Here is a 21,936-nt window from a genome sequence, read left to right as displayed (position 1 = left end):
CCATGTGAGATTGTATAACATCACAGATCTCAGAGCAAAGAATTTTGAGTGTTCTTTCTAGATTAGATTATGAAGACACTCAATTCTCTTTTATTGTCATTTAGTAATGCATGCTTTAAGAAATGATACAATGTTCCTCCAGTATGATATCACAGAAACACAAGACAAACCAAGACTAAAAAAACTGACAAAAACCACATAATTATAACATATAGTTACAGCAGTGCAAAGCAATACCGTAATTTGATAAAGAACAGACCATGGGCACAGTAAAAAAAAAGTCTCAAAGTCTCTCGAAAGTCCCATCATCTCATGCAGACGGTAGAAGGAAGAAAACTCTCCCTACCATGAACCTTCTGCGCCACAAACTCGCCGATGCAGCACCCTGGAAGCACCTGACCACAGCCGACTCTTGAGTCCATCCGAAAACTTCGAGCCTCCAACCAGCCCTCCGACACCAAGCACTGAGCACCATCTCTGCTGAGCGCTTCGACCCCAGCCCCGGCCGCCAGCAACAAGCAAAGCTGAGGATTTGGGGCCTTCCCCTCCAGAGATTCTCGATCACACAGTAGCAGCGGCAGCGAAGTGGGCATTTCAGATGTTCCTCCGTGCTTCTCACGTCTGTCTCCATCAAATCAGAATTGTGCACGGTACCCTACTTAACAAATACATATCATTCCGGAGTGGCCGCACGCGCTGCATCGTAGGTTTAGGGGAAATTGGGGAGGAAGGCCTGGGTGTTCTGCAAATAGATAAGAGTTGTTATTTACACACCAGTGACTTTGAAGATCTCACTTCAGACTGTTCATTTTTATAGCTGCTTTACTGAACTTTTCGTTGTTTGGGGAATTTTACAATGAAAAATATGTGTTGTGGCGACTAGAAATCCCACTGAAAAAAAACATAAAGCATTACAGCACAGTACAGGCCTTTCAGCCCACAATATTGTGCTGATCTTTTAACCTAACTAAGATCAATCTAACCCTTCCTTCGTAAATAGCTCTCTGTTTTACTATCATCTAAGAGTTTTTTTAATTCCCTGAATGTATCAGCCTCTGCCATCACTCCTGGAAGGGCATTCCACGCACTCACCACTCCCTGCATAAAAATTCCATCTCTGACAGCCCCATGCATCTTCTTCCAATCACCTTAAAATTATACCCTTTCGTATTAGCTGTTGCTGCCCTGGGAAGAAGATGCTGGCTGTCCACTCTATCTGTCTCATATCTTACCGAACTTTATCAAGTCACCTCTCATTCTCTGTCACTCCGAAAAGCATGGGCCACTACGGTAGCATTAATAAGACGCTATTGGAGCTCGGGGCATTCTTGAGTAAGAGTTCAATTTCGGCGCTGTTCTATGCAGATCCCTCCCCGTGGAGTGCGTGGGTTTTCTCCGGGTCCTCCAGAGAACCGGGTACAGTACTGGGTAGTTTAATTGGTCATTGTAAATTGTCCTTTGATTAGGTTAGGGTTAACCGGGGTTGTGGGGTTGCTGGAATGGCAAAGCTAGAAGGGCTGGAACAGCTTACTCCATGCTGTATCATTGTATAAATTTAAAAAATGCTCAAGCTCCCTCCAATCTTTCCTCATAATAATGCTCTCTAATCTGATCAGCATCCTGATAAATCTCCTCTGCACCCTCTATAAAGCTTCTACATCCTTCCTCTAATGAGGTGACCAGAACTGAACACAATATTCCAAGAGTAGTCTGACCAGATTTTTGAGAGCTACGACATTACCTTGCGACTCTTGAAGTTAAACATCTGACCAATGAAGTCTAACACACCATACACCTTCTTAACAACTTAATCAACTTTCACAGTAACTTTGAGGGATCGATCTATGGATGTAGCTTTCAGTATCCCTCTAGTCCTCCACACTGCTAAGAATTCTGCCATTAGTCCTGTATTCAGCCTGCAAATTTGACTTTCCAATATGAATCACTTCACACTTTTCTGTGTCGATCTATAGATGTAGCTTCCAATATCCATCTGGTCCTCCACACTGCTAAGAATTTTGCCATTAGTCCTGTATTCGGCCTGCAAATTTGATCTTCTAATATGAATCACTTCACACTTTTCTGAGTTGAACTCCAACAAAATGAAAAGCTGAGCACAAATGTTCCCTGATGGGCAGTAAGGCAGCCAGATATGTGCCCAAAGAGATCTTTGCTGTTTTCAACTAACTCCCAACAGTATAGACCTGGAGTCATGATATGAAAACAGGTCCTTCAGCCCATCAATTTCACCCTGACTACCAAGCATCAATTCATACTAATCCTACACGAATACTCTTTTGTAGAATTCTTCATGCATTCCCATTGACTGTCCCCAAATTCTATCACACATCAACAGTTTTGTTCAGTTCGTGTGAATGAACTTATTTTCTTTAGTCTTCTCCAATATCTTCCCTCTGTCTGAATCGCAGTGCTTGTCGAGCCTTGGAGCATTTTACATTTCTGATGAAATAGCTCCAACTTAAAGATGTAAAGTCAATTCTACTACTAGCACAATGGAATGGAACTTTGGAAAGAGTTCACAAATATCACAATTATTATACGTGCTTTTATTGCAAGTGAGCAGGAGAAAAGGTCTACCACTACCTCTCTTCACACATGATGCCTGACCATGTTGGCTTTGAAATAGGATCATCAGTTTACCACGTCCACGCCGACTATCAGTCACCTATTTATACTAACCCTATTTTTGTTCCCCTCACATTCCTCTCTACCTAGGTTTTAGCCCTTTATATAGGCATCCGTTAGTCTCGTGAGACCATGGATTTGCGCCTTGGAAGGTTTCCAGGGCGCAGGACTGGGCAAGGTTGTATGGAAGACTGACAGTTGCCTATGCTGCAAGTCTCCCTTCTCCACGCCACCAATGTTGTCCAAGGGAAGGGCATTAGGACCCATACAGCTTGGCACCGGTGTCGTTGCAAAGCAATGTGTGGTTAAGTGCCTTGCTCAAGGACACAACACGCTGCCTCAGCTGAGGCTCAAACTAGCAACCTTCAGATCACTAGACTGATGCCTCAACCACTTGGCCATGCGCCATTTTAGCCCTACTCTGCACAATATGGGCAATTTACCATGGACAGCGAACCCACCAACCAGCACATCTTTGAGATGTGAGAGGAAAACAGGAACTCTTGGAAGAATTCTCACATTTTTTTTATAATCACAAGACACTACTGGACATTAAGAACTTTGAGTACTGAGGTCTACCCCTACCCCTGGAGGAGCTCAAGGACCTGGATGGTGCAGACCATTTTGCTGCTTGCTGCAGAAAGGTGTTGAACTCACTGTGCGAAGGCATGTGCAGAATCTAACAGCGAATGATTGTCTAGAATGTTAATCTGGTGATCACAAAGACCTATTGGACACTGGTAGCATAGAATAAGTGAGGAGCGAGGCTTCCATCAGTCAGGGTCGACCAGGGATGTTGTGTCCTAGCTGCCTAGATATGGAACCCTGGGCAGTACAATATGGAGAGCAAGCTGTTGCCTATGTAGCAAGCTCCCCCCCTCTCCACACATCTGATGAACCCAAAGGACCAATACTGTTTGGTATCAGCAGCATCACAGGAGTTGCCAATCAGTGTTTAATTCAACATAGGACTGCCTTAGGGACTCCAGCTCTGGATTTTTCTCTCTGGGTTTTCTCCCGAAGCTTTCCCCATAAGTGGGTATAGCCGCAAGGCAGCCGAAGTTTGAGATCAGAGTTTTCCTTCTCCTAGATGAGCTGCCAACCACAACTGATGAGACCCATCTGCCTGAAGCGACTGGTTTTAAGACATCATTAACCTGCCTTTTACCCTTCCCCTGTCAGTAGAAATGGTTCCAGCAGGCTTAGTAGCTAAGCCACATGTGAAGGTCAAGATCTAGAGGCCATTTGAGGTGCACGCCTTTGGGAGTAATAGGTGGTGGAAGCTTGTCCCTGGCTATAACAACCTGAAGGACCCAAGTGTAGAATACTTCGAGTCCAATACATTGATTTACTTGTGAGACCAACAGCAGGGAATCGGTGTGGTTTTGTTTGTAGTGTGGACTTGGCCTCATGCCTTGGTGTCGCCTGTCACAGACACCCAGGGTAGGTGGTGTGGCATCCATGTTGGATTGAGGGGCTAGCCCCCCCGCCCCCCCCCCCCCATCAGTGCTGCTCTCCAGTGTTCGCTCGGTGGAAGACAAGCAGGTTTGCATTCATCTGCGGATTGATGCAGTCTTGTTCTTGCCAAAAACATTAATAGACTCAGAGACTTGGACTATATATATTTTTGTGTGACAAGATCTTTACTGCTATCTTATGTGTGATGTGTATCACTGTTGATATTGTGTTCTGCAACTTGGTCCCAGAGGTACACTCTACCATTTGGCGGTACTCATGGGTATTCATGTATTGGTTGAATGACAATTAAACAAACTTGAAATGTTGGAGGAAGACAACAGGTCAGGTAGCATCTATGGAAAGGAATAAGCAGTTGACATTTTGGACTGAGACCCTTCAAAGGACTGGAAAGGAAGGGGGAAGAAGCCAGAATAAGAAGGTGGGGGTAGGGGAAGGAGTACGAGCTAGAAGGTGATAGGTGAAACAAGGCAGAATGGGGGGGGTATAAAGTAAGAAACTGGGAGGTGATAGGTGGAAAAGGTAAAGGACTGGAGAAGAAGGAATCTGATTGGAGAGGACAGTGAACCATGGGAGAAGGGGAAGGAGGAAAGGCACCAGGGTGAGGTGATAGGCAGGTAAGGAGAATGAGGTTAGAGAGGGGCCAGAGTGAGAAAATGAAGAAGTTTGAAGAGGAAGGGGATGGGGGAAAAATTACCTGAAGTTGGAGAAATTATTATTCATGCCATCAGGTTCGAAGCTACCCAGACGATAAGGAGTTGCTCCTCCAATATAAGAATTGCCTCATTATAGCAGTTGAGGAGGCCACGGACTGACACGTCAGAATGTGAGTAGTGATTGGTATTTAAATGGTTGGCCACCGGGAAATCCTTTTTGCTGGTGGAGCAAACGTGCTTGATAAAGCGGCCCCCCCAATCTGCATCAGATCTCACCAATGTAGTTGAGGTAGTTGAGGTCACATTGGGAGTACCTGGAGGAAACCAATATCCTCGCAGAGAGAAAGTGCAAACTCCACACAGACCTCACCCGAGGACAAGCCTGAACCCAAATTGCCGGTGCTATGACACTGTAATTCTACTAACTATGCCACCCCTGTGGTGTATTTTCAGATTTTATAATCCGGTGGGGAGAAACAAAACTGGAATACTAACAGCCTGCAAAATCTTCCATTATTGTTTCAGAAAGAAGTTTGTATTTGATTTATGTTACAGCACTGCCTTAGCAAATCCCAGAACAATCCCTCACCTTAAGTGAGACAAGCAGCATTGTCACAAGTGCCCGTATATTTAAAATGCATTGTAATGTCAGTCACTGGATTGCATGAGTGCCTCTCTAGTGCTGCTGTGTACAACCACAGGTAAACCTGCCTGGGTTACAAAGGCTACTTGCTACAAAAGCTTACTTTCAGCTACGTTTCATGGTCACCAGTCATTTTACATCCGCTGAACAAGAGCAAGCCACCAATCTCTGGAGAAAATCAGTGGATCAGGCAGCATCTGAGGAAGGAAATGGACAGTTGGCGTTTTGGACCAAAACCCTCCAGCTCTGATTGACTAACATCTCTATCTCACTTTCTCTCTCTCTCTCTCACACACACACACACACACACACACACACACACACATACACACTTGTCTCTTTTTACATAGAATCAGCAGGTGTGTAAGGAAGAAAAGCTTTCTTCATCAGTATCTAATCTTAGCGATGTGCATTGAATAAAGAGACAAAACATTGGTCTGTAAAGGGGAAGGAAACCAGGCCACTGGCTCATTCCAGGCTGACACCATTTTGTCTTACATGTATCATTTTGCTTTAGCATGTATGAAAAAGGAATCAAATTTAACTCTTTGTTTACAATCAGCAGGGATGTCACCTGATTTGTCTGCTTCGACAACTTTAATATGAAGCATAGTCATAGATATTAGCTTTCCAGACTCCACATTTGATCGACCTTTGCTGAATCCTATAAGCAGGATGAATTTAGCACAAAGTAAGTGGATCTAAAAGGGATAAAACTATGAGAAAAATATACTGTTCTTGCTCAAAATCTGAAATAATGTAAAATTTAAATAAGCCTTGCCCAGGTGTTTAAGTTTTGCATTATAAAGGCAGCGTTTAATAAATGAAGGAGAAGTTTAAGGAGGAAATAATGAATAAAGACAGAAGCAGCTGAAGTCTGTGGTGCAGTTACTGTTTAATCCAGCTGGAAATAGTAAGTCTTGATACAGTTCGAGAAGCCATGCACAGTTGAATGAGCACTGATTGTAACATAGAGAATTGGTATCCTGGGGTTTCCAGAGAAAGTGCTGATGTGCCAATGAAGGTAGCTGCCAGAAACACAGCAGGAGCTGTTCTTCTTTGTGAGACTGGTTGTTCAAATTGAGAAGGGAATGAGGGACGATGGTATGTATCTCAGGTGGCCTTTTTAACATCTTCACAAGTGCAAATGAAATTGCCCTTTTCGTTACCTTTTCTGGATTTAATTGGAAACAAATTGGCTCAGACTATGTTGGCTTCTGCATATTATTTGCTTGTTAGCCGTCGTATTCCCATCTTCATTTGCGTTACATGGAACCTGTGCAAATGCACTTTAGAAGAACTGGCACCAGGTTGCAGAATGACAAGCACTAAGGAGGCAGCAACAGGGCACCAAAGTGAGATGGAGTCTAGCCAGAGCTTCACAACCTGCAGATTTAGGGAATGGTTGAAGGTAATGCATCAATACTTAGTGTCAACCTTATTGCAGCCTTTATGTTCGTGTCTCTCCATTTGGGCTCTCCCTGCTTTTGGCATCTGGCTAAAAGAAGGCTGCAAATGAAAAGCAGCCCATGTTTGCCCAGTGGTTTGATTCTCTGCCACTCTCATTCTCTGAGTTAAAGGAAAAATGTCATGCTTATCTATTGGGACATGATATTTGGTCTCTGTGCCAGTTGAGGGATTCAGCCAGTACTCCCACATCTGAGGTTTGAGCACGTAATCCAGGCAACACCTTATTAAACCTCCATTCTCAGAGGTGCCATTTTACAGGTGAGACACTAAATCAAAGCTCCAGTCACCTCCTTGAGCAAAAGTAAAAGTTCCAAAGGCATTGTTGGAAAGAGACAGGAATAGGTCTGGTGTTTTGTCTCATATTTATCTCTTCACCAGAATCCCAAAGGAGGAAGTTACATTTCTGTAACTTGTTGTGGTTTGAAGGATCTTACTGCATCTGTATCAGCAGGTGCATATTTGAAGTGTCATTTGGACAGATCACCAGGTTATGAAAGCTAGTGCACAAATGCACATTGTTCATTAATTCCCCAATGTATTTTTTGAAGGCCAATAGCAAATCTCCAAGTTGTTCTTCAATGGATCTGAGTCATAGACTCATTAAGCAATAGAGACTTCGGCCCAATGAATCCACGCTGACCACATCGTACACCCAGAGAGACCCAAATTTCTGCGTTCAGCCCATATCTCTCTAGTCCTGTCCATGTGCTTCTTAAATTATACTATAGCAACTGCCTCAACCACATCCTCTTGCAGCTTATTACAGATAGTCACCACCCTCCATATAAAACAGTTGCCCCTCAATTTCCTTTTAAATCTTTCCACTTGTATGACAACTGGTTTTGAACTCAGCTACCCGAGAGAAAAGACTGTTATGACCATCCACCCTTGATAAAGTTACCCTTCATTCTCCTACATTTCAAGAAATAAAGAAATCATCTGGCCAACCTGTCCCCCATGACTCAGGCCTGGCAATATCCTTGTAAATCTTTTCTGAATTTTTTCCAGTTTAACCACATCTTTTGTTGAATAGTGTGACCAGTGCTGTACAGAACTCCAAATGCAATTACAATATAATATTCCAGCACCTACATTCAAAGCCCTAACTGATGAAAAAAAAACACAGTATGCTAAACACATACTCTTTTAATGAATTCTTCACTTGTACTTCTAGGCTCTTCTGTTCCATTACGTACCCTAGTAAAAGTCCTGCACCGGTTTGTCTTTACAAAATACATTACCTCGCACTTATTGCTATTGAAATCAATTTGCAACACTTCAGCCCATTCTCTAACTGATCACAATCCCCCTATATCTACGATAACCTTTTTCACTATCAACAACACCTCCTAATGTTGCATCATCTGTAAACCTGCTGATCAAGCATTGTATATTCACATCTAATTCACAAGGGTTTTAACACTAAATGCTGTGGCACATCTCTAGTCACAAGCCTGCAAGCTTCTCAAATACTATTTTTGTGAATAAAAACAATGGTTATTCAGAAGTGAACAAAGTTCAAAGTAAATTTATTGTCAAAGTACATATTTGTCACCATATACAATCCTGAGATTCATTTTCTTACAGGCATACTCAATAAATCCATAATAGAATAATAACCATAATAGAATCAGAGAAAGATTGCACCAGCTTTGCCACTCAACCAGTGTGCAAAAGACAACAAGCAGTGCAAATACAAAAAGAAGTTAAAAATAAATACAGAAATAATAATAACCATCCAATTATAATAATACAGGATTAACAAACAAGAACAGCCTTCTTAATAGATATAGCCATTCCAGTACACATAACATACAGAAATCAGTAAGTGAAAAATGCCAGAAGTATGCTGAATTAAAGAGGAAATTGAAAGACTATGGAACATGAATAGGGTATACATTGCCCCAACAGTAACATCTACAACTGGTATCCTTTGAAAGGCACTATGCAAAAGCATTAAACAAGTAGGGCCACACAGCAAATTCTTTGTAAATCTTCAGAAAGCCACAGTACTAAGCACCACTAGAACAGCCCAAAAGCTCCTAACAATTGAGAAATGATCATGCTTGGCTATTGCTGTACCTCAGATTTTACCAACCTGGCTGAGAAAAAAAAATAATAATGATATAAACAAGCAAAGAAAATAGATCATCGTGTAATAAAGGGAAAATATCTGACAAAATTTACTTCAAGGCTGAAGAAAATCTGCCACACAGAGGTCAACAGTGAAAATAGAACAAAGGCAATGCACACTTTTGCTATACACATATTAACATATTCTTTTGGCATAGTATCTTAGTGTGAAACTTATCCGGAAAACTTACAAAGAAAAGTAAGAACTGAAATGACAAATTTCAGAAAACATCATGTACACTTGAGTGCACTTAGATTGATACTACCTAGGACAGAAGGAGAAAGAAGTATAACAGGCATTAAAAGTTTACCCAACAGCCAGATAAAACTTCTAAGCATATACTTTCATTAATGAAAACAGGATTCAGCACTTCAAGCAAGCATATGCAATTCTGATAAGAAGTACATGCCACTAAACTTAAATGAGAGCACAACCCAGAAAAATGAAAAAACTATCACTATTGAAGAAGCAGTTAACCAAAGGAAGAGCATGACCTTCCATTGAAGACATTCCCATGATCTGAGCAGACTATCTGTTGACAAGGAAGCATCAAATGCCTGGCTCAGAGTTGGAGACCTTTTCCTAGAAACACGAGGGTTCCTTTCGGCAATACAGGACCAAGTAGTGAACACAAAAAAATATTATCAAAGATACATAGTAAAAAAACAAGAAATTCAAGATGGCAAATGCAGAAAAAGACAAGAGATACCAGAAACAATCCAGCACATTGCAGGATCCTGAAGCAGTTTTATTCAATCTGATTACCTATATAGGCATAATCAAGCAGCAAACATCATTAATGAAAATCTAGCTTTAAAATACAAACTCATAAAAGAAAGCATACCTTACAAGCCTGGTCCAGTTTTAGAATTAGATTCCCACAAATTATGTTACGACTGATCCGTTATTACAGATAGGACAATCCATAATAATCATCAGGATATGATAACACATGATAAACAGGCAAGAATAACTGACTTAATACTATAGATATAGCCATTCCAAACATATATAACATACAGAAATCAGTAAGTAGAAAACACCAGAAAGATACTGAATTAAAAGAGGAAATTGAAAGACTAGGGATCACGAGCAGGGTATGCATTGTCCCAATAGTAATATCTACAGCTAATATCGTTCCAAAGGTACTGCACAATAGCATAAAACAATGAGGGCTACACATCAATATCTATGTAAATCTTCAGAAGGACACAATACTAAACATCACTAGATAGCCTAAAAGTTCCTAGCAATTGAGAAATTAGTGTGCTTTGCCAGGCCTGTGCCTCACGTTTTACCAGCTTGAGCTGAGAAACAATAAAGAAAAGAAAAAAAAATAAGCAATGAATATCAAGAATATCAGATGAATGATCCTTGAATGTGAGTCCATAGGTTGTGGGAACAGTTGAGTGATAGGGTGAGTGAAGTTATCTCCTCTTGTTCAGGAAGGGCTGAGGGGTAATAACTCTTCTTGTACCCTGTGGTGTGAGTCCTGAGGCACCTGTACCTTCTTCCTGAAGCATGACCTGGGTGGTGGTTGTAGCTGGTAGCTGATCCTTCTCTCCGACGACAATGCTCCTTGTAGATGTGCTCAATGGTGGCGAGGGTTATACCAGTAATAGACTGGGTCATATCCAATACTTTCTGTGAGATTTTCCATTCAAGGGCATTGATGTTTCCATACCAGGCTGTGATACAGCCTGTCAATATACTTTCAACCACACATCTATAGTAGTTAGTCAAAGTTATTGTTGTTATGCTGAATCTTTGCAAACTCCTAAGGAAGTTAAGGTGCTACCGTGCTTTTTTCAATATCTTTCGTACAATATAAATGACTCCCCATCTCTTTCCTCTGTAAATACATTGCTGTTGTACATATCTGAGTTTGAAAAATGACATACTCCAGTTCAAATCCGCAATAAATTCTGGAATACAAATGGACAAGTTTAGAAATTCTCAGCATATGTTGAGTGAGAACAAAAAAATATATATTGACCTTTCAAGCAAATAATTTAATTGGAATGTTTTTTTTCCAATAATTAGAATGCAATGATTTTTTTCTTGTGTCTGTGGAGAATATTTTAGTTTGATATAAAATACTGTGAGGTAGTATCATTATTCATGTCATGGAAAAAGTTGGAGTTGAGGAGGCCTTTGAGGTGTTCTCTCCAAGATACTTTGACCACTTTTCTGCCTCTGGGTTCTACAACCCCCAATTAACAAGTCAAAAAAGACATATCCCATCTCTCAAATCCACAATTTCATCATGAGGAGTGGAAGATATATCAGCCAGCCTCTGAGATACTGTAATCATAATCAGATTTATGTGCACATGCGCCAGTCATGCATGTAGCCTGTTACAGTTGTTCCGTAGTTTCTTACTTTTAAACTTTTTAACTTAGTTATTTGTTGTATTTTTTTTCTTAATCAATTTCCCCCGGGATCAATAAAGTATGACTATGACTACCTTCAATATATATCAACCAACCTCCAGAATATTGTGATCATTACCATCTTCAAGAAAAGAGGCAAATCCAGGTGTGGTGTTCATAGAAATAGCCATTACTAGGGTCTTTCTCAAGATTCTCCTTCATGTAAGATTAGGCTCCAGATATTGTTCTTTTTAAATTGTGTTTTTCCCTGTTGTTTTAGCTTTCAGGTATGACTGCTTCTCTGTAAACTTTTAGTAACTTGCCTTATATTTGGTTCTATACTTTTGTAGTTTTTCTGTCTAGTTCCTGTTCCATGGGTTTCTTCGCTAAACTGGTTCAGGCCAGTTTGCAGTATAAAAGGGAAACAAATTCTCAAGTTCTTTAGTTACTTCTTGCTCCCCTTGTTTGCTGATACAGGCTGACTCTGTCTATCCTGTAGGATGAATATCTCATTAAATATCTGTAAAGATGAAATTTACACCTTATTCTTGACTTCTGAAGAATCATGACCAGATCTAACATCCCAGTAGCTGAAGGGCTGCTCCTCAATTCACAGTGTGGATACCACCCATCAAGAGGCTCATCTTCACTAGATGACAACTCTAATAAAAATGCAACTGGCAGCACAGCACATGACTTCTAGCAAACGCACTAAAACCTTTTAATTCATCATTCAGGAGGGATTGTGGAATACTCTTATAAAATTTGACAGTACTCATAAATTCTTCTTGATCTTACATTTGCTCAGTGATGCCATGCAGCTACGATAGTAACCAGTGGGTCTACAACAGAATCAATCTCAGTGAAGATTGATGTCAAAGGAGCCTGCATCAGTGCCCCAAACACTTATCTCAATCTTTCTTGTCAAAAGGTTGTATTCCATATCCAACAAGCTTCCTGTGGGTGTGGGGCAGACCTTCCAAACAAAGGGAAACTGCTCAACCTCACGAACCAAGCTCAAAAGAACTTCAGATGTCAAGGCTGCACTATGCAGATAATGCTTGAATCTGCATATCATTGGGTCTAAGTTCTAAGATACCATTGAGTTATTCACTGATCCAACATGAGGGTCCTCTATCAACCCACCTCCACTCCACCAATCTGTCTTCTGGCAATAAAGGCTTTCAGAAAGAAAATGTGAGCCAGTTGCAATATTCTGGGAGCCTCGTTTCAAACAACATTGATGAAATATGTTACTGTCTTCAATACATTAGCACAGTCTTTAGCTAATTAAAGAAAAAAGGAATCCGAAGATCAAGATCATAGGGCTCACACAAAACACATTTATCTACCTGACAGCAGTAATCCCTGCCACATATTGGACAGAAACTGATATGTAGATTTTTCTGCCCATATTGATTTTCGGAAGATCTTAAAAGCTGCAGAGTGGAATTGTGGGTACAAGAGCATGAAATGTACTTTTTAATGTTTTGAGTGATTTGTTTTCAATCTACTGAGAAACTCACAACTGTATTTCATTCCAACTAAAACTCGGCTACTGAGAATTTCAAAGTTATTTTCAAACATTTAAATTCAGGATCCTTACAGATGGTGAGGAGGTGTTAAAATTTCTTATGCTTTTTGAAATACACTTCTATTCAGCAGGAATAATCACACTCAAGAAAGTCATCAGCCTTAACAATTTAGAGAAATAACTTTTAAGCAATGAACAATATTTGGGAAAAAATGCTGCCTAGTTCTGCAGGTTTATGCAAAGCTTGGATTTGGTGATAGGAAAATAATTTTAAGTAAAAAATGAGGAAATGGAGAATGAAACTATTTTTACATGTGTTTCAAAGACATTACAGCTTCAGTGTTTGAGCTGTTGTAGGCAGATGATACACCCAGATGCCTACTTGCAGAGCTCCAAGTCTTCAATAGCTTGTTCACTGAAGAGCAAGAGAGAATGAGCTTATGCTAATTACCAACACAGCAAAATTCCTTTAGCTACCCATTCTCATTACAGAATATTGGCCCCAAATCCATAAAACCCTGTAAAATATGAACTGCCTTTCAAGAACCATTTCCCAACAAAGGTCAACATCAGAGATGAAATTTATTTGTACTCTCATTGACCCAGCAGTGCTTTAGACCATCTGAAGTGTGTCCAAAGATTCAGACCTTGAAGCAGGAATGAAGCTTGTACCAGGATGCAATGAAACCTGACTTTCTCTGTGTTTTGGAAATGTATCAAAACGCAAGGGAGATACCACTGATGTCAACATCACAAAATCCTCCAATCCTCCAGCTGTGGTTCGTGAACCAGCAGTTGCATCTTCTCCTGGGCTATTATCTCCACCTCAGCCAGCTCTGATGGGTATGCACAACCACAGCCACCAAAAGAGAGCTTCTGCATTCTCAGCTATGTTACAGCAAGATTGTTTCCATTTCCTGTTTAAATCAGGGCGGCATGGTAGTGTAATAGTTAGCATAACCATATTACATTGCCAGTGAACCAGGTTCAATTCTGCTACTGTCTATAAGGAGTTTGTATGTGCTCCCTGTGACCATATAGTTTTCTTCTGGGAGCTCCAATTTCATTTCACTTTCCAAAGTACAGACTAGTAGGTTAGTTGGTCACAATCGGGCAGTGCGGCTCGTTGGGCGAGAAGGACCTTTTACTGCCTGTTCTCTAAAATAAAAATTTTTTAAAAAGCAAAAAAAAGCCAGCAGAAAGTCAGAGAAAATACCTCAAGTATATTTTTATAGTCCTACTGGAAAATATGGCATCCTCACTGATTCTTGGGAATCGTGACCTCATGTTAGAAATGGCTTCAGATGGAACTGAGAACCACGAGTCTTGTCAGTTGAAACATGCATGAAGCCGAGTGAAAATAGCAGAAGGAACCCATCACCTCCTGTACAATACAGGCACATGACCTGGTAGCCGTAGCAAAGTTTGTGGATTCCACAATGAATTCATCAGCTACAGTACTGGTGTGGAAGCAGGTTGTCCTTGGCCCAGGGACATTGCCTAAGAAGAAGAGAGATAGCTAAAATCAGAATTGATACTGAGGGGAAAAATGTTGTCTAACACTTGAGAGACCTTACAACACAAGCAGAGGCCATTTAGCAGAGCCGGTCTGTACAGTTATTTATCCCACTCATGTCCTCCGTTATGGAAGTCTATTATTGCAATATTTATTACTTTCTCCTGCATGCATCATCTACCTTTTGCAATGATCAGGTGATGCACTTAGACCAGCACAGTATAATTGCCTCCATTTCACTGGTTACTTTGTAAAATAAATGGAGATGTTATTGCTAAGGGTAGAAGTTATTGTCTATCTCTCATAGCTCATACATAATATATAACTTCCTCACTATACAGTTAAAGGTTAAGAAACCAATGAGGAGTCCAACTATTATTGAGTTTTATAAGGACTCTTTAGCACCACTTGTAGGAATGCTGCTTTGATGTTAAGAGCAATCACTCTCCACTCAGCCCTGGATTTCTGCATGCCCATGCTTGGATGAAGAGTACAATGAGATTGTGAGCTACAAGCAGATTGTCAGTGGTGAACTTTTGTCATTGCTGCTTGACAGTCAAATGGAGGTTTGCTGAAGATTGCAGTCCTTATTTACATACAGCAAGAGTGAGACAACATTCGGACATGGGCTGATAAGCGGCTAAACTGAACTGAGGTTGATTTAACAGCAATGGAATGAGGAATGATCTTACACATGTTTGTGGTGATGTTTAAGACTAATGCTCATGGCATCTCCTTGATAATTTAATTCAGCTGATAGATTAATTTGCCCGGAAAATGAATCAAACAGCATCAGTTTTTTTCCAGTGCTGTGTAATAAAGTATTTCATTTGACCTTGAGGGTTTACAATCATCCTTGGACTGAAGCATGCTATGAATATTGACCAGACTCTTCCTGTTGCAGTAACTCTTTCCACATTAGAGCTAAAAGAAATGAAGCCACTTCTTACATGGTGTGTTGTCTTTCCAGGTGAACTTAGACAAAGTTGTTCTGGGAACTCCCATTCTGGAGGACACCCAGGACAGCATGGTCTTCCCCAACAACAGCCTGGGAGGTTGCAAGTGTAATAAAATGTTTACCCACAATCCTAGACTTACCAGTTCCAGCAGTAAAACCCAGTCTTCAAATCAACCCTGTCACTCTGATCATCACATCTGACTTTTTAACCTGGATCACCTTCCACCCAGTCTCTACGGAAACACGACAAGTTCCTTCTCAAAGCTTCTCTTAGATATGGAGTGTTTTTCCCCTCATTACATATCTAAATAAAGGTGTCAGCTTCTTCCTCCATGATCTGCAGAAAAGAGTCCTGGGTCCTCCTTCTTCATCCCAATACCCTTCGAACTCCACTGAAGCTTATGGCCAAAATTCTGAGCCTGTCCTGGGTTTGAGCATCACACATGAAAATGTGCAATGCTTGGTCTAAGCTCTAGCTACTGAATATTAAGAGATCAGATGAAAACTAAAATTGTTAGTGGTCCACCAAATCTACACAATTCCTGAATATCTCAATAATTATAATTTAGTAGTCTTATATTGTGCTCACAAATGTCTGACAACTATTTTAAACCTTTTTCTTCAGCATTGGCACACGATTATCAACTGTGTTTGATAGTCCAAGTAGAAATGTAATGAATAGCATTAACTTATTTAAATTAATTCATCTACAGACATAAAATCTTTAACAAATTTTGGAGTTAATCTGGACTGACATACAGTTTCTTTTACAATATATGAAACATTTTAATAGGCTTAAAGCTGTCATATTTAACAGGACTGTATATATAAATTACTACAAGGGTAATTGGCACAGCTGGCCAACCTGGAAACTGTTTAACTTTTTCAGGTTTTTTTCTGTTCATGTCAAGTATTTGGTTAAGTTTTTAGATAGTTTTAAATGGATTATCATGGAACATTCACTTACCCTAAGTATGTTTGAAGTGGGTACAATCTATAAATATCAGAAATGTTGTATTTAAAATTAAGAACAAGCCATTGCATTTCCAACACCTAATCAATTTGTTGGCAATGAAATTAAACTCTTCTGATCTTGACAAGCTCTAGGTTATCTCTAAATCTTCAGACCATGTCTTGGAAATTACAGGATCTTTGAATTTTCCATAAGGAATATTTTTGAAGTATCGTCAATCATACGGTCGCTTTTCCCATAGCACTGAGAAATATTACATCCATTGTAACATCCTTCTTCAGAATCAGTATAGAAGAAGAGACAGTAACATTTCTATTGTGTAACTATGAAGATTTATGAAGACACTGGTAGTAGATATTTATTTGGATCTTGGTTTTGGCATTTGACAAGGGCCAACATGGTAGTTGGTCTGTAAGGATAAGGGCCATGGAATCAATAACAATCTGACTAATTGGGTGCAAAGCTGGCTTGCTGATAGAAAGCAGAGGAGTGTGGTAGAAGGATGTTTTATTTCACTGGAAGATTCTGATCACAGGGCTCAGTGTCTGTGACCTTTGTTACATATGATATAAAATGTTGGGACATGTATATAGGAGGCATGGCAAGTAAGTTTGCAGGTGACAGAGAACTTGGTTTGTGGTGTGAGAACTTGGTAGGTGGTGTGGATAGCAAGAAAAAGTTATTTAAGGTTACAATCAGATGGACAGTTAAGTGGAGTTTTTCGGATACAATTTATCCCTGACAAATGTGAGGTATTGCAGTTGGGAATGATTAGGATGCATACAATAAATGGTATGATGTTAAGCAAAACTGATAGAAACATAGAAATATTGAAAACCTACAGCACAATACGGGCCCTTCGGCCCACAATGCTGTGCCGAACAGGTACTTAGTTTAGAAATTACCAAGGGTTACCCATAGCCCTCTCTTCTATTTTTTTCTAATTTTTCTATTTTTCTAAGCTCTATGTACCATATTGTGCATTCAGAGATGTTCTTCTGCAGACCACTGTTGTCCTGCATGGTTATTTGAGTTTCTTTTGCCTTTCTGTTAGCTGGAATCAGTTTGGCCATTCTCTTCTGACCCCTGGACCATGCTTGCATGCTTTTATGTATTGTGTTGTTGCCGTATGATTGACTGATTAGATATTTGCCTTAGCGAGCGGGTGCACTGGTGCACCTAATAAAGTCACGTGACCAATGAGTTTATATTCCACATTCTGTATTGGTTTTTCCTTCTATAACTTCAATGTACTTATGACTGTCAAAGTCATGTTTATGGCCATATGTGCAAGTGCATGTTTGCGTAGGGCAATGAAAAACTTATTTGCAGCAGGATGAATAGAGACTTTGGGGTTTAAGTTCACAGTTCCTGAAAGGGGCAACGCTGATATATAGGAGAGTGAAAAGACATGTGGAATACTTGTCTTCATGGGTCAGGGCACAGAATATGAAAATTGGGATGTAATGTCAAAATTTTACAAAACACTGATTAGATTTCATTGTGTGCTATTCTGATCACCACACTTTTGGAAGGAAGTAGCTATATTGAAGAGAGTGCAGAGGTGATTTGTAGATAGAAAATTTTCCCGCGTGGGAGTCAGAAATGTGTTTAAGGTGAGAGGAAGGTATCTTAAAAGGAGTTTGAAGGGAAAATTCTTTTATACAAAATGGTTGATATCTGGAACACACTACTGGAGGAGGTGGTAGAATTAGATGCAGTCACTATGTTTAAGATGTAATCACTATGTCCTGAAAAAGGTTCTCAGCCTAAAATGTTGATTGTTCATTTCTATGGATGCTATCTGACCTGCTGAGGCCACTATATTTAAGAGCCAGATAATTGGATAGGCACTGCAGATAAATGAAATGAGTGCAGGTGCACAAAATGTCGGCATGAACATGACGGGCCGAAGAGCCCATTTCTCTGCTCTGACATCAAAGTTAGTTGAGTTTTGATCCCATACTTGGGAGCAATTATTCCTTGAATAATTATGATTTATATTTTGGGTTATAACAGTATGATTATGATTTACGCTTAATTGAGAGAACAATGACTAAATAGATTTCAATTTTTCCACCAGACCTGTGCAATCTGAAATACTGTCAAGGTATGATAAGAACTGTGCAATCACCTTTAGCAAGAAACTGTTTTGTTTCCTAGGATCTCCAAGGAGCCCCTTGAACAGAACAGCCCTCACACTAATCACCGTGAGCAGCTGTGTCCTAACTGTGGTGTATGGAGGCCACTTGACATGCCCTTTGATGGTGAAGGTGACTCTTCATGTTCCTGAGCACTTCATTGCTGATGGTGAGTTTTTCCATTATAGATATTTGCAGAAAGCAGAAGAGTTATGTGACTTATGGTAGTATCTTGTGTGTGTGTGTTTTTTTAAGGATTTTTTTCCATATTGCTGAACTGCTAAATTGTTAAGTAACAACTCTGATCTATATCTTTTGATTGTGAACATTGGATAAATCGATTCCCATCAAACATTTTATCTTTATATTTGATATGATTCAATTATCAAAGCTAACAGCATTATAAAGCTACAAAAATGTTTATGTCAGACTTTTAAAATTAGTTAATTTCTTGCTTATTCTGCTCTTACAGGAGCTCCCCCTGAGTTTTGATGAAGCTCTTGAAGCACAGTTTGCCCAAGATTGGCACAACTCATGCATAAAATTATGGAATTTTAATTGCAAATCACTATCAGCATAACTAAAGTTTCTGCAGTTTTGTGTGTTATCTTCCTGGAAACCAGTCAGCCTCCAAAACTGGTCATGGCCCCAGGGTGGAACATCTGTCTCCCTTGGGGATTTATGCTAGCTGGTATTTGGGGAACTGCTAAAAATTAAGGGAATCATTTTTGAGTGCCTGGGCATTAGCATTCACTGACAATTTTACAGAGGAGGTACAGAAGCCTGAAGGCACACACTCAAAGATTCAGGAACAGCTTCTTCCCCTCTGCCATCCGATTTCTGAACCAACGTTGAGCCCATGAATATTACCTCACTGCTATTTTTATTTCTATATTTGCACTACCTATTTAATTTAACTATTTAATATACATATACTTACTGTTTTTTCTATTATTGGGCCGTAAGACATAGGAGCAGAATTAGGCCATTCAGCCCATTGAGTCTGCTCTGCTATTTCATCATTGTTGATTCGCAATCGCACTCAACCCCATACACCTGCACTCTCACCATATCCTTTGATGCCCCGATCGATCATGAATCTAGCAACTTCTGCCTTAAATATACCCATGGACTTGGCTCCACTGCAGTCTGTGGCAGAGCATTCCACAGATTCACTGCTCTCTGCCTAAAAAGGTTCTTCCTTACCGCTGTTCTAAAAGGTCGCCCCTCAGTTTTGAGGCTCTGCCCTCTAGTTTTGGGTATCTCCACTATAGGAAACATCCTCTCTACATCCACCCTACCAAGCCCTTTCAACATTCAATAGGCTTCAATGAGATCCCCACCCCCCGCATTCTTCTAAATTCCAGTGAGTACAGGCCCAAAGCTGCCAAATGCTCCTCATATATTAACCCCTTCTTTCCCAGAATCAGCCTTGTGAACCTCCTTTGGACCCTCTCCAAATGACAACACATCCTTTCTGAGATATAAGGCCCAAAACTGTTGACAATATTCCAAGTGTGGCCTGACAAGTGTCTTATAAAGCCACAACATTATCTCCTTGCTTTTATTTTCTATTGCACTTGAAATAAATGCCAACATTGCATTTTCCTTCTTTACAACAGACTCAATGTGTAAATTAACCTTCTGGGACTCTGGCACAAAGACTCCTAAGTCCCTTGCATCTCTGATGTTGAACCTCCTCCCCATTTAGATAATAGTCCACTCTATTGGTCCTTTTCTTAAAATGCATTATCATGTATTTCCCAACACTGTATTCCATTGCCAATTTGTTGCCCATTGTTTCAATTTGTCTTCCTCAGCATTACCTACCACTACACCTATCTTTGTATCATCAACAAACTTTGCCACAAAGCCATCAACGCTATTATCTAAATCATTGACAAACAATGTGAAAAGTAGCTGTTCCAATACTGACCCCTGAGGAACACCACTAGTTACTGGCGGCCAACTAGAAAAGGCCCCTTTTATTCCCACTCACTGCCTCCTGCCTGTCAGATATTCCTCTATGCATACCAGTCTCTATCCTGAGTCCCCAGAGGATGTTATCCTGTTAAGCAGTCTCATGTGTGGCATCTTAACAAATCCCTTCAGAAAATCCAAGGAAGTGACCTCCACTGCCTGTCCTTTGTCCATCCTGCTTGTTACTTCCTCGAAGAGCTATACCAGATTTGCCAGACAGGATTTCCCTTTACAGAAACCATGCTGACTTTTGCTTATTTTATCATTAGTCTCCAAGAACCCTGAAACCTATTCCTTAATAATAGACTCGAACACTTTCCCAACCACTAACGTTAGGCTAACTGGCCTATAATTTCCTTTCTTTTGCCTTCCTTCCTTCTTAAAGAGTGGAGTGACATTTGCAATCTTCCAGTCCTCCGGGACCATGCCAGATCAAGTGATTCTTGAAAGATCATGACCAATGCATCCATTATCTCTTCAGCCACCTCTCTCAGGACTCTGGGATGTAGTCCATCTGGTGCAAGTGACTTATCTACCTTACAACCATTGAGTTTGCCTAGCACTTGTTCCTTTGTAATAGCAATTGTACTCACTCCAGCTCCCTGACATGCACAGACCTCTGGCACACTGCTAGTGTCTTCCACAGTGAAGACTGATGCAAAGTACTTATTAAGTTCACCCGCTATTTCTTTGCCCCCATTTCTACCTTATCAGCATCATTTTCCAGCGACCCCATATCAACTTTCAACTCCCTTTTACTCTTTATATATCTGAAAAAACTTTTAGTATCCTGCTTTATATTATTTGCTAATTTGCCCTCATATTTTATCTTTTCCCTTGTTATAGCTTTTCTAGTTGCTTTTTGTTGCATTTTAAAAACTTCCCAATCATCCAACTTCCCACTCACTTTTGCTACCTTATACATCCTTTCCTTGGCTTCTGTGCAGTCCCTAACATCCCTTGTCAGCCACGATTGCCTACCCCTGTCATTTGAGAATTTCATCTTCTGTGGGACATATCTATCCCGTGCCTTGTGAACTATTCCCAGAAACATCAGCCATCTCTGCTTTGCCAGTATCCCTGCCAGTATCCTCTTCAAATCTACCTGGCAAGCTCCTCTCTCGTGCCTCTGTAATTCTTTTTATTCTACTGCGATATTGATACATGTGACTTATGCTTCTCCCTCTCAAATTGCCATTATGATCACTGCTTCCTAAGGGTTCCTTTATGTTAAGCTCTCTAATAAGATCCAGGTTGTTACACAACACCCAATCTAAGATAGCCTTGCCCCGAGTAGGCTCAAACACAAGCTGCTCTAAAAAGCCATCTTGTAGGCATTCAATAAATTCCCTCTCTTGCGATCCGACACCAACCTGATTTTCTTGAATATTGAAGTCCCCATTACAATTGTGACATTACTCTTATTACATGCCTTTT

At 40.3% G+C, this 21,936-nt stretch overlaps 1 protein-coding gene across 4 annotated transcripts in view; it reads left to right on the top strand.

Moving 5' to 3' along the window:
* LOC140186350 (astrotactin-2-like) overlaps nucleotides 1-21,936 on the top strand; it is a 1,795,681-nt gene that overhangs the window by 820,468 nt on the left and 953,277 nt on the right. For all 4 annotated transcript variants that reach the window (XM_072240512.1, XM_072240511.1, XM_072240510.1 and 1 more), the window contains one exon: nucleotides 18,542-18,688. In XM_072240512.1, coding sequence (XP_072096613.1) covers nucleotides 18,542-18,688 — 147 coding nt within the window. The remainder of the gene's footprint in view (nucleotides 1-18,541; nucleotides 18,689-21,936) is intronic.

Source organism: Mobula birostris, chromosome 22 (assembly GCF_030028105.1).
Source record: "Mobula birostris isolate sMobBir1 chromosome 22, sMobBir1.hap1, whole genome shotgun sequence".
Classification (NCBI taxonomy): Eukaryota; Metazoa; Chordata; class Chondrichthyes; order Myliobatiformes; family Myliobatidae; genus Mobula; species Mobula birostris.
This window is presented reverse-complemented; position numbering and strand designations above follow the sequence as displayed.